The sequence below is a fragment of the Budorcas taxicolor genome, chromosome 1, assembly GCF_023091745.1.
Source record: "Budorcas taxicolor isolate Tak-1 chromosome 1, Takin1.1, whole genome shotgun sequence".
NCBI classification, from domain to species: domain Eukaryota; kingdom Metazoa; phylum Chordata; class Mammalia; order Artiodactyla; family Bovidae; genus Budorcas; species Budorcas taxicolor.
In genome coordinates this window covers 142,564,089-142,580,660 of record NC_068910.1, presented here as the reverse complement: position 1 = coordinate 142,580,660, position 16,572 = coordinate 142,564,089, and the positions used below count along the sequence as shown (strand labels likewise).

Sequence of the window (16,572 nt, the reverse complement as noted above, 5' to 3'; positions counted from 1 at the left end):
TGTGGCCAGATTACAGTGAACAATTCAGAGGACAAAAAACAAGCTAGAAAGGCTTGAAAGGAACCAGACAAAAAAGAAATTCAAAGGCTAGACTATGGAGTCTGGATCATGTATTTCGTTTTGGAGTCACAAATTAGAGAGCCATAAGCCATTTCTACCCTGCTCAGTTTTTTTTAAATCTGAATTTGAATGTTTTCAGTTAGAGCATACACTCCCAGTTTGCCAACACCTTGTCGCTTCCCATTGCCTTCCACTGGCTCCTCTTCATCCCCCGATGCAGTCTTTGTGTTCAGCTCTCCCACTCAAGATGGCCAGCTGTATGCATCTCTTCCAATCCCAGCTCCTGTGACCTCACCTTGCTATCTTGAAATCAGTCATGACAGAAGAATTTATACCAAGGAAATAACATCAGGGCATCATCATTATTAATATTATTGTTTTAGAATATGCTTACCATATTTAAGAATACGCTTACCAAATGCTTATAAGCATTTCTGTCTTACTGAAAGATATCACAAAAGATGTTCACATTATTAGAAAGGCAATAGATTCTGGAAACAATTGCCCAGTAACTTAAACTTGTTGTTGCTGTTCAGTCGCTAAGTTGAGTCCAACTCTTTGCAACTCCATGGACTGTAGCACACCAGGCTTCCCTGTACTTCACTGTCTCCAAGGATTTGGTCAAATTCGTGTTCATTTAGTCAGTTATGCCATCCAACCATCTCATCCTCTGTCATCCCCTTTTGTTCCTGCCCTCAATCTTTCCCAGCCTCAGGGTCTTTTTCAATGAGTCACCTCTTCACATCAGGTGGAGCTTTAGTTTCAGCAACAGTCCTTCCAGTGGATATTCAGGGCTGATTTCCTTTAGGATTGACTGGTTTGATCTTGCTATCCAAGGGACTCTCATGAGTCTTCACCACTGGAATTCAAAAGCATCAGTTCTTTGGTGCTCAGCCTTCTTTATGGTCCAACTCTCACATCTGTATACAACTACAGGAAAAAACCATAGCTTTGACTATACAGACATTTGTTGGCAAAGTGATGTTGCTGCTTTTTAATATGCTGTCTAGGTTTTGCATAGCTTTTCTTTCAAGGAACAAATGTCTTTTAATTTTGTGGCTACAGTCAGCCTCCACAGTGATTTTGGAGCTTAAGAAAATAAAATCTGCCACTTTTCCCACTTTTTTTCCATCTATTTGCCATGAAGTGATGGGACCAGATGCCATGATCTTTGTTTTTTGGAAGGTTGAGTTTTAAGCCGGCTTTTTCATACTCCTCTTTCACCCTCATCAAGAGGCTCTTTTTAAAGTTAGTCTCGATTATTTAGGGGACTGCCAGTATAGATGGGGAAACAGTGGAAACAGTGTCAGACTTTATTTTTTGGGGCTCCAAAATCACTGCAGATGGTGACTGCAGCCATGGAATTAAAAGACACTTACTCCTTGGAAGAAAAGTTATGACCAACCTAGATAGTATATTCAAAAGCAGAGACATTACTTTGCCGACTAAGGTCCATCTAGTCAAGGCTATGGTTTTTCCAGTAGTCATGTATGGATGTGAAAGTTGGTCTGTGAAGAAAGCTGAGTGCCGAAGAATTGATGCTTTTGAACTGTGGTGTTGGAGAAGACTCTTGAGAGTCCCTTGGATTTCTTTGAAAGGAATAATGCTAAAGCTGAAACTCCAGTACTTTGGCCACCTCATGCGAAGAGTTGACTCATTGGAAAAGACTCTGATGCTGGGAGGGATTGGGGGCAGGAGGAGAAGGGGACGACAGAGGATGAGATGGCTGGATGGCATCACGGACTCAATGGACGTGAGTCTGAGTGAACTCCGGGAGATGGTGATGAACAGGGAGGCCTGGCGTGCTGCGATTCACGGGGTTGCAAAGAGTCGGACATGACTGAGCGACTGAACTGAACTGAACACCAATTTACATAATCTTTTCTAGAAAATGGGCTTCCCTCATAGCTCAGTTGGTAAAGAATCCACCTGCAATGCAGGAGACCCCAGTTCAATTCCTGGATCGGGAAGATCCACTGGAGAAGGGATAGGCTACCCATTGCAGTATTCTTGGGCTTCCCTGGAGGCTTAGCTGGTGAAGAATCCTCCTGCAATTTGGGAGACCTGGGTTTGATCCCTGGGTTGGGAAGATCCCCTGGAGAAGGGAAAGGCTACTCACTCCAGTATTCTGGCCTGAAGAATTCCATGGACTGTATAGTTTATGGGGTTGCGAAGAGTCAGACAGGACTGAGTGACTTTCACTTTTTTTTCTTTTCCAGAAAATAGAAGAGAAAGGGACACTTTCCAGATCATTCTATGATGCCAGTTTTAACCTGATACTAAATTCAGACAAGGACAGTACAAAAATAAAACTGCAGACCAATACCCCTCATGAATATAGATGTAAAAATTCTTAACAAAACATTAGCAAACAGAAATCAGCAATATAAAAAAATGTAAGTATATACCATGATCAAGTGGGGTTATTCCAGGGATGCAAGGTTGGTTCAGTATTAGAAAATTAATCAGTGTGCTCCATGATATTAAAAGGCTAAAGAAGAAAAATCATATGATCAGATCAATTGATGCAGAAAAAGCATTTGACAAAATTCAGCACATTCATTCATGACAAAAATAGTAAAAAAAAAAAAAATAACAGAGGGAAATCTTTTCAATTTAATAAAGAAAGTCTGCATAAAACCTATAATTAACATCACTCTTTTGGGAAAGAGATAACGTTTCCTCCCTAAGACTGGGAACAAAATGGCTATGTCCACTCTCACTACCAACATTTAACATAGTTCTGGAAGTTCTAGCCAGCATAATAAAGCAAGACAGGAAATAAAAGGAATACAGATCCAACAGCAAGGAATAAAAACTGTCCCTAACTGCAGAAGGAATAGTAATCTATGAAGAAAATTCCAAAGAATTACCAAAAATTTTCCAGAACTAATAGATGACTTTAGTAAGATATACAATCAACATATAAAAACTATTTCAATAAAAATTAAAAATCAATTTTATTTCTATGTACTAGAATAAAAACAAATAAAAATACAATAACATTAATAATCACTCAAAAAAAGGGAAAATATTTAAGTATAAATCTAATAAAATATATATAGGACTTACATGCTGAAAGGTACAACATGCTGATAAAAGAAACAAAGATCTAAATACCAAATCCATAGATTTAAAGGATCAGCATTGTAAAGATGTCAGTTCTCCACAAATGTGACATACAAGTTCAGCATAATTCCTTTCAATCTTAGCAAGATTTTTGTAAATATAAATGAAACTATTCTAAAGTTTTTATGGAAAGACAAAGGAATTAGAATAGTTAAAACAATTCTAGAAAAGAAGAATAAAATGTTTCTCACTGGCAATTCCTGTTTTCTCCTACATAACTTCAGCCCCTGGCCAGAGCTGATTGGAGAAATAGAAGCTAAACTGGTTAGCTGATGTGGGACCCAAAGGAATCACCTGCACTAAAGATCCCCCTACCTTGAGAGTCTGAACTGGGAGAACTAGGGCTACAGAAGCCAGTTAGTTAGGAGAGCAGATCTGAAAATTCATGTATAGTCAGGACTTAGGATAGAATTAAAGGTCACAGGCAAGGTAGAACTAAAAAGGAGAAAAACCTTGACAGTGAGCAGAAGGAGCACACCAATCAGTCGGAAACAGATGAGATGTGTAGAAGGATACACAGACATCATGAGGCAGCTCCCCAGAGAGTAAATTTCATTCCTCGTGACTTTCCAGGTTTCCTAAAGCCCAACTGTGCTTTGGTTCCTGTTCTTGAATTTCTGTGGGATTGCTCAGAGTATTTTTATAACCCATCTCTTCTTCCTGGACTTGCCTGATGTGGGCTGTGTCTCCTGCACCCAAGGAGATGTAGCTATAATAATACATACAGTAAGCAAATGTCTTTCCCATTTAAAAGAATAAAACAATGGAGGTGGCAAGATGTGAGCATCTGTTGTATCTTGTCCCTCTGTTCTTTCTGCCGCCTCCTCTCCTGCCAGCTTCTTTGGCTTTGGATCAAGTGAATCCCCTGAAGTAAATTCGGGGGAGGAGGGGAGGAGAGAAGCCCCCCAGGGGGTGGGCCTCTTGTTAGCGCCTGGTGTGCCCTGGAGGACGGAGCTGTTCAACAGCTATCCAGTCCTTGTGTGGGAAAGAGAGAAGGATGGGGTGTGCCCAGTCTTCTCTTTTGTGTGGCTTTTAAAATATCTTCTTCCTGACTGTCCTGTGCTAGGGAGGGCACATTTGCCTGTGGGATAGGGAAAGTAAGTGGCAGAAGCAGCTAGATGAAATGTACATGGCCTGGGCTGGGGGTCAGATGGCACTATCATTAGTGCTAGATGCACATCACTTTACTGGGGCTTGGTTCCTCCACCTGGAAAGTGGTGATAATAACCATTTAAATGTGAAAGAGTTCGTCAATCAGTCGTGTCCGACTCTTTTGCGACCCCATGGACTATAGCCCGCCAGGCTTCTCTGTCCATGGATTTCCCAAGCAAGAATAGTGGAGTGGGCTGCCATTTCCTCCTCCAGGGGATCTTCCCAAACCAGAGATTGAACATGAGCCTCCTGCGTTGGCAGGCAGTCTTTACCACTGAGCCACCAGGGAAGCAATCAGTTGGAGCAATATGACATTTCATGGTAGGATTTCTCTTACTCAGGGGGAAAAAGAATTGTGGATACATGTTAAAGAGATATTGGAGAAATGACTAAATATTCCTGAGATCCTTTTTTGTGCACCTTCAGAGAATCATACGTACCTTGCAACTTGTGGTTTTCCAACACTGAGACCTTCACTAAACAGCAGGGAATGAAAAGTTGATAAGAGAGTCTTCTCTAAGGGCATCAAATAGATGCCTGGGGTTCCTTCTACTCATCTCTGTGGACAATGGGCTGAGAATCCAGACACCTGAGTCTGTGGACTTGTCTTCTCATCATCCAGTCTCCTCACAGCGTATGAACTCTTCCTTAGGCAATTCCCCCATATTGTGGAGAACTGTGTATTCTTTAAGAGCTGAATGCTTTTCTCAGTATTCCAAGTAGCTTAGCACAGGGCCTGGTTCATGACTGCTGCATGGGATAGTGGGAAAAAATGAACCACAGGAAGTCAAGTCAGGGGAAGGGAACAGAGAAGGTTTGTGGACATCGGGTTTTTATTAGAATACTGTGTTTACTTGAAGGGTCCCTTATTTTAAACAAATTGGAGAGGCCTGGGGAGAGAGTAACCAAATGATTGAAAGAATTGCATGTGGGTTATTTAGCTAAAGGTTTTATAAGACTTCACTTAACTCAGGGGGAGGGAAATTGCTTTGCTTCAATGCCATGCATTTTTCATCTGTTTGTGTTTGAATAGCAAACCCAAACTGGATTCTGTTCAGGGCCTGGAACCCCAGTGGGTGCTAGGGAATATGTGTGGAATGAATGATTTAGTGTTTTCCTTCTGAGTTGCTGATTTCTGACTAGCCAAGATGCTGTCTTCCTCTTTCAAGGGCTGGTTATGCTAAGAGGCTGGAAGGACACAGGAAAGAAGATTGATTTATAAATCAGGTACAATCACTGTACTCAGTATCTGGGAAGATGTCTCTGATGAGTGGGGTATGTGTGTGTATGTGTGTGTATAAGTGTGTGTGTGCATAGTGTATGTGTTTGAGGGAATAATAGAATATTTTAGGGAGAAAGCTCTTTCCAAATAAAAATTGATCTGACAGCCCTAAAAGAGCTGCCGAGAGTATTGTCAGGCATAGGGCTGGGCCACTGGCAAGGCATCTGGGATGGTTGGAGCAACAGGGTGGGGGGTCCTAGAAGCTTATGCAGATAGGTCCTGCCTGTCATTGCTTGTTCGCTGTTGCCCTCTGCTGGCCAAACTGTTGTAGTCCCAGGAAACTGCAAATCTCCCTGAGCAACCAGGATCTTGGTTTTCATGAAGTCTGGGCCCCTTCTCCAGCAGAAGGAAAATGAAGTTAGTGCTGAGGAACAGCGGTGACGGGAGGATGTGGCCAGTCCACTGCCAGCAGAGACAAGCTGTCATCGCTGAGGGGATGAACCTAATGATTCTAGCTTTTTATTCCACATTCTGCTCATTTGCTAAGACTTTGCTGTCTCTTTGGCTCTGTGCTGGGCACAGCGAGGGAACCCACACAGGGCTCAGTCACTGTCTCTACACCAGAGGGTCTCCCAACAAGTTTGGGGAAAATGGAAAGACAAGTACAGAAAGCTGTGACTGAGGCCACAACTGAGGCACTGCTAAATGCTTGTGTGTATTTAAAGAGCGTGTGTTCAAATTTTTGCGACCCTATGGACTGTAGCCCGCCAGGATCCTCTGTCCATGGGATTCTCCAGGCAAGAATACTGGTGTGGGTTGCCTTTTCCTCCTCCAGGGGATCTTCCCAACCCAGGGACTGAACCCTCATTTCTTATGTCTCCTGCATTGAAAAGTGTGTTCTTTATCACTAGCACCACGAGAGATGCAATCTACTAGGGGTGAGGGAACTGAGGCGAAGGCACCATTAAACAGACAGAATTTAATATGAAAACTTGAAGGATAGGTGATTTTTTACTTATTTTTTTAAATATCTTACTATTACTCAGCCACACATACACACAAATGAAATAATGCCATTTCTAGCAACATGGATGGACCTAGAAATTGTCATAAGACCTAGAGATGTCACTAAGTGAAGTCAGAGAAAAGACAATGTCATATGATATTGCTTATATGTGAAATCTAAAAAAAAATGATACAAATGAACTTACTTACAAAACAGAAATAGGGTCACAGCCATAAAAAACAAACTTATGGTTACAAAAGAGGATAGTGGTAAGGGGATAAATCAAGAGTTTGGGATTAAAATACACATAGTACTGTACACAAAATGAACAGTCAATAGAGACCTGCTGTGTAGCTCAGGGAAATACACTCAACATCTTGTGGTAACTTATGATGGAGGAGAATGTAGAAATATGTGTGTGTGTGTGTGTGTGTGGCTGAATCACTTTGCTGTATACTTGAAACTAACACAATTGTAAATCAACTATATTTCAGTGAAAACTAACAACATATATCTCTTTTATCATATGAGTAGAGCATTTATTATAAAAATTAAACTTTGATTAATGAAAGCATGGGGCCTCCCTGGTGGCTGAGACAGTAAAAAGTCCACCTGCAATGCAGGGGACCCAGGTTCAATCCCTGGGTTGGGAAGATCCTCTGGAGAAGGGAGTGGCAACCCACTCCAGTATTCTTGCCTGGAGAATTCCATGGACAAAGGAGCCCGGTGGGCTACAGTCCATGGGGTCACAAAGAGTCGGACTCGACTAAGTGATTTTCATCATCAATGAAAGCATGAGAAGAAACGAAAGTCACTTGAAATCCTACCACTCAGAAATGATCAGTGTTCACGTTTTGATCTACGTATTTTTTTGTCATCATTGTTACAAAATTGGAAGTACACTGAAGGTGCTACTTTGTATTCTGCTTTTCCTCATCCTTTTGGTATGAACATTTCCCCAATGTTACTGGTTTGTCATCTATTTTTTGGAAACGTACTGTTTTATGGGGGAGCATTTCGATGTGTGAACCAAAGGATGAGATTCTTGAAGCAGCATGAGGCAAAGCATATAGATTGTACTACACAAGAACTGATAAATCTTTCCAAAATTTTTTTATTTTTTATTGGAGGACAATTGCTTTATACTAGTATGTTCTGCCATACATCAATAAGAATAAGACATAGGTATACACGTCTGCTCCCTGTTGAACCTCCCTCCCACCTCCCACCCCTCCTACCCCTCTAGGTTGTCACAGGGCACTCGGTCGAGCTCCCTGTGTCATACAGCAAATTCCCAGGGGCTATCTGTTTTACACAGAGTAACGTATGTGTTTCAATGCTACCGTCTCAAGGAATTGCTACTTCTTCACTCATTCATTCCAGAACTATTTTGGGGAAACCTACTACTTTGGAGACAGAATGATAAGACCTGAGTCTATGACGTTTACAGTATAGGAGAGGAGACTGACATTAATTAGATAATCACAGAAATAACTATAAAATTGCATCTGGGATAAGTGCTGTGAAGGAGAGATGTGAAGTTTATGAAAGTACATATTAGAAACAGGAGAAGTGGTCATGGAGGTGGGAAAGCTTGCCAGAGTGAGGAGTAATTGGGCTCAGCACTGCAGGAGTTAAGTAGGTAAAGAAGGTTAGGAGCAACATGGCTGGCAGAGGGAATGACACGGGCAAAGTCCCTTCAGGAGGACTCGGCATGGCGAAACTGAAGAAACTGGAAACTGAAAAAAGATCCCGGAGAAAGGAGTGCAGAGGCTTGGCCTGAAATGACCTTGAAGAAATAGGTAAGGTCCAACTCTGCAGAACCTCAGACTAGGTGATTTTTTTTTTTTTTTTTAGTCATGTCTCCTAAGAACCATGGAAAGATATTGAAGTATTTGAAGCCAGAGTTGGGAGGTAAAGACCAAATTTGTTCTTAAAATGGTCTGCCTCATTGCAGTATCATGATGAGGCTGGGAAGGAACTAAAATGTGTAGATGAACCATGTCCAGGGGGCTAATAGCCCAAGCCCAGTGAGAAGGGAACTGCAGTGGTCCAGGCAGGAGATGTGGGAAGACTGGATTAGAATGTTGAAAGTCAGGATGGAGAGAAGTGAGTGGTTTTGAGAGGTATTTGAGGAGTAGAATGTTTAGGACTTAGCATGTGAGGTGAAGAAATGAGAGAAAAAAGACTCCTAAGTCTTGGAGTCTTTAAGGAGGATTTTCCCCTAAGATAGAGAATGCTGGAAGAGGTCAAGGTTTGGAGGGGATGGTCACGGATGCTGTTTCACAGAGGTGATGATTCCAGGATGGGTATAGACCATCACAGCAGCTCCTTCCAGAGGTGGCTTTTACCACACTTGTACCCCACGCTGAAAAGTCCTTTATTTGACTGTTCGTGGTCCCAGGGAGAAAGCTAACACTATGCCTGCATTTGCTGCCTCCATACTTATTTCAGGTCCTTGAACTACTGTTTGCTCTGTGTAAAGCATTGGGAAAGTCATTATTGTAATGGTCTTTGGACCTTAGTTTTTTTTCTTTAAAATGAAGCTAATAGCATCTAGTCCAAAGGATTGTTGGGAAGATTAAACAAAAGCATTGGTATTCAAGGGCTTTGTGATCCTCCATGAGTTGCACAGAATCATTATTGATATTCTTATTCCTATATTTGTTTTGAACATTACCACCAAACTTAAAGTGCATTAATACTAGGAATATAAAATTCAGTGTTTTCTCCAAGAGTTCTTTGGGAAGAAAAGGTGTGATTGAAGTCTAAATAAATAAATATACCACCCAGAAGCTAGAGATGGTGGCCCCAAACTATTTATAAGCCTGTGTGTTTACTTGGATTCCAACTTTCCCAACATGAAAATTATGCAGAGTCTGTGTCACAGCAGAGCACTCTGTGTTCCTAAAAAGAACTCTCTTTTTTTCCCCCTGAATCCATCCTTTACCTTTTAAAATAAATCTCATTATGGAGTGCTGACATTTTCAGTAAAACCTTCAACCAAAATCTGAGGATATTTTAGACTAAAAACAAGCCTGGTTTATTAGGCACAGCTTATAACTTGCTGCTAAGTAGATACAATCTATTTAGAGAAATTTATGTAGATAGCTGATAAAACATTTCAGAATCCTCATCTTTTTCTGTCTAAGCCAGAGTGTTAAACAGATTATCGAGAATTCTCTCTTCTCTTGGTGGAGTAGAGTCTTGCAGCATTGTTGGAGTGGATGGAAGCCATAGGACCAAGATTTAAACCGGATATCTTGACTCTACATCACTAACTCTACCTCCATATTCCAGCTGAATGACTTTAGGTGTGACCTTCTTCCAAGGGTGGTGGGGAGATGCAAAGCTAACCCTTGTACATGCATAATAGCCAGAAGATAATAAGGCCACAGCCTCATGGTCCTTTCTTTCTATGTCTGTTTCTCAATATTTCTACCTCCTTCACCTCCCCTTTTCTCTTCTTTATGTATCCTTCTGGTCTTCCTCCCATTGATTTAACTCCTAACTTTGTCTTCCCTGTCTTTGAACCATGTTGAGGAAGGGCATATATTGGGTTACCCAAGGTCACCTAGTCACTTACATGTCTAAGTCGCTCAGGCGTGTCCGACTCTTCGTGACCGCATGGACTGTAGCCTGCCAGGTTCCTCTGTCCATGAAATTCCCCAGGCAAGAATACTGCGGTGGGTTTCCATTTCCCTGCCAAAAATAGTAACAGCTCCTTTATGAACCACTGATTGAGAAGTTTGCCCATGAATCCTCTCTCCCCACATTTATGAGATGAGTATGGTACTGTCTCCATTTCACAGACAAGAAATGTGAGCTACAGACAGACTCAATGTCCAGTCTTACAAAGTTCGTCATTAGTAGAGCTGGATGTTTTCACCCCCACACTCAGCCGACCCAAAGGCCTCCAAAAGAGTTACAATTGGCAATCAGTTATCACAACAGATATTTATTTATTGCAGGCTATTTGACAGGAACAGAGTAAATAGCCCTGTACAGTCTCTGCCCTCATGGAGTGTGTGTGTGTGTGCACGTGCGCACACGCATGCACACACACACACACACACACACACACACACACACACACACACGTAGGGATAATTCTTAGACCATAATCACTGGAATTGCCCTAGCCTCTGTACTTTGGTGTCGATTCTGACTTGTCAAGATTCACATGGTATCAGTTACTAAACCTCTTATGTATCATTTCTTCTTACAAATGCTGGTAAGAGCTGAAAATGAAAATGGATCAGAATGCTTTGAAAAAATATAATGGGGATACAAGTTTACATCAGAGTTTAGGAAATCTTTGAATGAGGCATTCAAGACATGACTTGGACATCGAGTTTTCTCAGCCTACCATAAGATGGTGCTGGGCAGACGCCAGACCATTGGATTTGATCCTGAAATTGAAAGGGTGCCATTTAACAAAGTCAACAGGGAGGTAACATCACTCCTTTTGTATTTTAAGAATAGCACTGAGGTTTTGTGTGAGAATGGATGGGAACAGGGTGACCAATCTTAATCTTTACATTAGATTGATGATTTGTAGTGGGAATTCAGATATGTATCAATCACAAATCATTCTTTTCAGTCTCTTGAAAGTAAAATGAAAGTGTCAGTCGCTCAGTTGTGTCTGACTCTTTGTGACCCCATGACCTGTAGCCTGCCAGGCTTCTCTGTCTGTGGAATTCTCCAAGCAAAAATACTGGAGTGAGTAGCCATTCCATTCTCCAGGGGACCTTCCCGACGTAGGGATTGAACCTGGATCTCTTGCAATTCAGGCAGATTCTTTAACATGTGAGCCACCAAGGAAGCCCAGTCATCCTTTCCAGTTCCTTAGGAAGACAAATGTGCACTGAAAAAGTTATAATATAAGTCACGCAGTGCTATATACAAAGGCTCTAGCAGACAGATAGCAAATGCTGCGGGTGAGAGGAATTTCAGACCATGCTCACTTTTTAAAAAATAAGCCACTGCTTTCACTCTCTCTGTTCTCTCTGTTGAATAGATTCTTAACTCTCAGAATATTTCATTGCATACCCTGAAAGACTCTGAAAACTGATGCAAGTCAACTCAGTAAACACTTACCTAGTATCTGCTTTGTCTTTGGCTGGTAAGAATCATATTTCACTCATTTCACTGTATTTCCACCACAGGAAAATGATAGAATGAGCTCAGTATGATAGAATAGCTTGGGTGGGGGGTCAGTGAACCTAAATTCAAGTCTCCATTTTATCTTCATTCAGCAATTTGACCTTTGAAGATTAGCATAAACCAATGCCTGGTTGTCCAGATTGAGCTGAAATTAAGGGATATTTTTCGTGTCCTTTGAGAAGAATGGGCTCCATGAAGGTTTTGTAGAGAACTGGGAAGATGTGGAGGAGCATGAATCAGTTGACTGCCAATGTGATACAATCTTGCTATTCCCCTGATGGAACCTGTCAAGGATAATCATCTCTGAGCTCTGTGGGCATAAAACATTTTCCTGGGATCCTCTGCCTCTCTCCTTCCTTGGTCACGGGGCCAGAATGAGAGAGAGAGAGAGGATGACTTTCTTCAACTCCTCTTTCTTCCAAGGTGATAAACCTCATCATTTTTTGTGTTAGCAGAAATGTTTCAGTGAAGATGATTAATTTGGAAAGATTATGCCATCAACTTTTCTTCTCTATGATTTTTACAGGATAGACCACTGGAACAATGAGAAGGAGAGGATTTTGCTGATCACAGAGAAGACTCTCTTAATTTGCAAATATGACTTCATCATGCTCTGCTGTGTGCAGTTGCAGAGGATCCCCCTGAGTGCTATCTATTGCATCTGCCTGGGCAAGTTTTCCTTCCCTGCGATGTCACTGGACAAGTGAGTGTGATGTCTTAGACTCGGGAAAGTGGTGCAGTGGGGGTGGGGCATGCAGGGAAAACAATCACAAAATTCAGTTCTCCCTGTAACCTGGGAGAAGCCAGGGGAGAACAGGGAAGCTGTAGTTGAATTTATCAAACAATCCTGAGTTCCTACTCTATGTCAGATGTTCATGGATACGATTTTAACATTTCACAATTTACATAGTACTTTAATATGAGTACCTGACAAGTGAGTGGTTGGATGTAAAGTGGTAAGAGCTGGAGGGACATGGAAGACATGTTACTCACCTAGTTCATATGACAGAGATCAGAGAAGCTTTCCTGGAGAAGCACTTGCAATATTTGACTTGGGGTAGGAGTCAGCCACCAAAGAACAAAAGCTGAAGAATATGCCAAGCAGAAGGAAGAGAGGAGTCAAAGAGATGAAGGTGGGAAAAGGTGAAATGCCTCTAGGAAATTAAATTATCCTCTAAAGTGTAATGGACAGAACTCATGAGAGCTAATAGCACTTCTTGAAAGAAGTCTCTTTCAAGAGATTGAGTGGAGGGGACACCAGCTCTCTTGGAGGTATTGACAGTTACCAGGAGACCTGATGAGGTTTATGGCAGGGGATTGCTGAACTGAGTCAATTCTTGAGACGGGCTCAGAAGGAACTGAATTTCTTTGACATTTTAAGTCTGAGCCAGAGGATAGCCATCTTCCTCTGAACTGTAAGCTCTTTGAGGGCAGGTATCTTTGATTATTGTCATTGTTGTTCTTCAAGTACCTGGTATTGGGCCTAGTATGTAGTAAGAACTGAAAAATCTAAAATACTGAAAAAAAGCATAGGTTGATCAAGTGATTGGTTTTCTTTTTATAAAGCATATCATATCAAAGACCTATTTTTTATTTCTTTTTTTCATGGATGTTAGAAACAATTGATTCAGTTCACTAACTTTTTGAACTGGTGGATTTTTCAATATCCTATGCACATTGTAAACATATATTTAAACAGCATAAAAATTAGTTACTGTCAGTATCTCTCTCCTATCCCAAACCTTAAGTTTTCCGGAATTATCTCCATAGGAGATAATCAACACTTTCATGTTTTTTTTCCCCCTTTGAGAAATAGTCTGTAAATATATAAGGATAAAATTGTCTTTCATGCATATATGTATATTTTATATATTTATAATATTTATCAATGCAAATATTTATCACAAATTATTTTACAGTGGGTACACATATCATAAAATACTTTGTTTCAAGCTATTTTACCCAAAGATATACCTTGGAGACACTATTATATAATCGTGGAAAGATTAACTTCAGTCTTTTAATATTACAAAATATTCCATTTCAAGTCTAATCTATTTATCTAGCCCTATATTAATGGGCATTTAATCTTTTCCACTACAAGCAAAGCTATGGGCTTCCCTAGTGGCTCAGTGGTAAAGAACCTGCCTGCCAATGCAGGAAACTAGGGTTCAATCCCTGGGTTGGGAAGATCTCCTGAAGAAGAAAATGGCAACCCACTCCAGTATTCTTGCCCAGAAAATCCCATGGACAGAGGAGCCTGGTGGGTTATAGCCTGTGTGATCTCAAAGAGTCTGATAACAGCAACAACAACAGGACTTTGCATAAATATGCAAATATATTTGTAATGTAAATTTCCACAAGTGGAAATATTAGGACAAAAGTCTTGTGAAATTTTTTTTTGTTTTTTTGTTTTTTTTTTTTTATTTTTTTAATTTTAAAATCTTTAATTCTTACATGTGTTCCCAAACATGAACCCCCTCCCACCTCCCTCCCCATAACATCTCTGTGGGTCATCCCCATGCACCAGCCCCAAGCATGCTGTATCCTGCGTCAGACATAGACTGGCGATTCAGTTCTTACATGATAGTATACATGATAGAATGACATTCTCCCAAATCATCCCACCCTCTCCCTCTCCCTCTGAGTCCAAAAGTCCATTATACACAGCTGTGTCTTTTTTCCTGTCTTGCATACAGGGTCGTCATTGCCATCTTTCTAAATTCCATATATATGTGTTAGTATACTGTATTGGTGTTTTTCTTTCTGGCTTACTTCACTCTGTATAATCGGCTCCAGTTTCATCCATCTCATCAGAACTGATTCAAATGAATTCTTTTTAATGGCTGAGTAATACTCCATTGTGTATATGTACCACAGCTTTCTTATCCATTCATCTGCTGATGGACATCTAGGTTGTTTCCATGTCCTGGCTATTATAAACAGTGCTGCGATGAACATTGGGGTACATGTGTCTCTTTCAATTCTGGTTTCCTCGGTGTGTATGCCCAGCAGTGGGATTGCTGGGTCATAAGGGAGTTCTATTTGCAATTTTTTAAGGAATCTCCACACTGTTCTCCATAGTGGTTGTACTAGTTTGCATTCCCACCAACAGTGTAGGAGGGTTCCCTTTTCTCCACACCCTCTCCAGCATTTATTGCTTGCAGATTTTTGGATCGCAGCCATTCTGACTGGTGTGAAGTGGTACCTCACTGTGGTTTTGATTTGCATTTCTCTGATAATGAGTGATGTTGAGCATCTTTTCATGTGTTTGTTAGCCATCCATAGGTCTTCTTTGGAGAAATGTCTAGTTCTTTGGCCCATTTTTTGATTGGGTCGTTTATTTTTCTGGAATTGAGCTGCATAAGTTGCTTGTATATTTTTGAGATTAGTTGTTTGTCAGTTGCTTCATTTGCTACTATTTTCTCCCATTCAGAAGGCTGTCTTTTCACCTTGCTGATATTTTCCTTTGTTGTGCAGAAGCTTTTAATTAGATCCCATTTGTTTATTTTTGCTTTTATTTCCAGAATTCTGGGAGGTGGATCATAGAGGATCCTGCTGTGATTTATGTCTGAGAGTGTTTTGCCTATGTTCTCCTCTAGGAGTTTTATAGTTTCTGGTCTTACATTTAGATCTTTAATCCATTTTGAGTTTATTTTTGTGTGCGGTGTTAGAAAGTGATCTAGTTTCATTCTTTTACAAGTGGTTGACCAGTTTTCCCAGCACCACTTGTTAAAGAGATTGTCTTTACTCCATTGTATATTCTTGCCTCCTTTGTCAAAGATAAGGTGTCCATATGTGTGTGGATTTATCTCTGGGCTTTCTATTTTGTTCCATTAATCTATATGTCTGTCTTTGTGCCAGTACCATACTGTTTTGATGACTGTGGCTTTGTAGTAGAGCCTGAAGTCAGGCAAGCTGATTCCTCCAGTTCCATTCTTCTTTCTCAAGATTGCTTTGGCAATTCGAGGTTTTTTGTATTTCCATACAAATCTTGAAATTATTTGTTCTAGTTCTATGAAAAATATGGCTGGTAGCTTGATAGGGATTGCATTGAATTTGTAAATTGCTTTGGGTAGTATACTCATTTTCACTATATTGATTCTTCCAATCCATGAACATGGTATATTTCTCCATCTATTAGTGTCCTCTTTGATTTCTTTCATCAGTGTTTTATAGTTTTCTATATATAGGTCTTTAGTTTCTTTGGGTAGATATATTCCTAAGTATTTTATTCTTTTCGTTGCAATGGTGAATGGAATTGTTTCCTTAATTTCTTTTTCTACTTTCTCATTATTAGTGTATAGGAATGCAAGGGATTTCTGTGTGTTGATTTTATATGATAGATACTGGACCACCAAGGACTTTTATTTTTTAAAATACTTAAATTCATGTTTCATCTGGAATTTATCTTAAGTAAGGAAAAAGATAAGCCATCAACTTCATTTCTTTATCCAGATGGCAGACTAGATTTCTCAACATTATTTATTCAGTTCTCCTCTTTACCAATAAATATTGTATTTTTATCATGTGTATTTGTGTTTATTCTGAATTACCCATTTCACTTATTTCTTTATTAGAGTGCAAAATGCTTTTTAATTATTAAAGTACTTTATTACCATTTTAATATCTGCTGGAGTTATTCCCATCTTATTAATTTTCATTTTTAAAGAATTTGTTTATTCACACATATTTATTTCTCCATGAGTTTGCTTAATTTTTAAAATTCTGTTGTTAATAGGATTTTCAAATATTAAATCAGCCATTCAGTCTTAAGACAAACACAGTTAGTTATACTGCACTATCCTTTCTGTATGTTGTTGAATTCAGTTTGCTA

At 40.2% G+C, this 16,572-nt stretch overlaps 1 protein-coding gene across 2 annotated transcripts in view; it reads left to right on the top strand.

Annotated features, from left to right (window-relative positions):
* The window catches only part of TPRG1 (tumor protein p63 regulated 1), a 205,999-nt gene that overhangs the window by 105,279 nt on the left and 84,148 nt on the right, over window positions 1-16,572 (top strand). For both annotated transcript variants that reach the window (XM_052647359.1, XM_052647363.1), the window contains exon 4: window positions 12,262-12,438. In XM_052647359.1, the coding sequence (XP_052503319.1) occupies window positions 12,262-12,438 (177 nt within the window). The remainder of the gene's footprint in view (window positions 1-12,261; window positions 12,439-16,572) is intronic.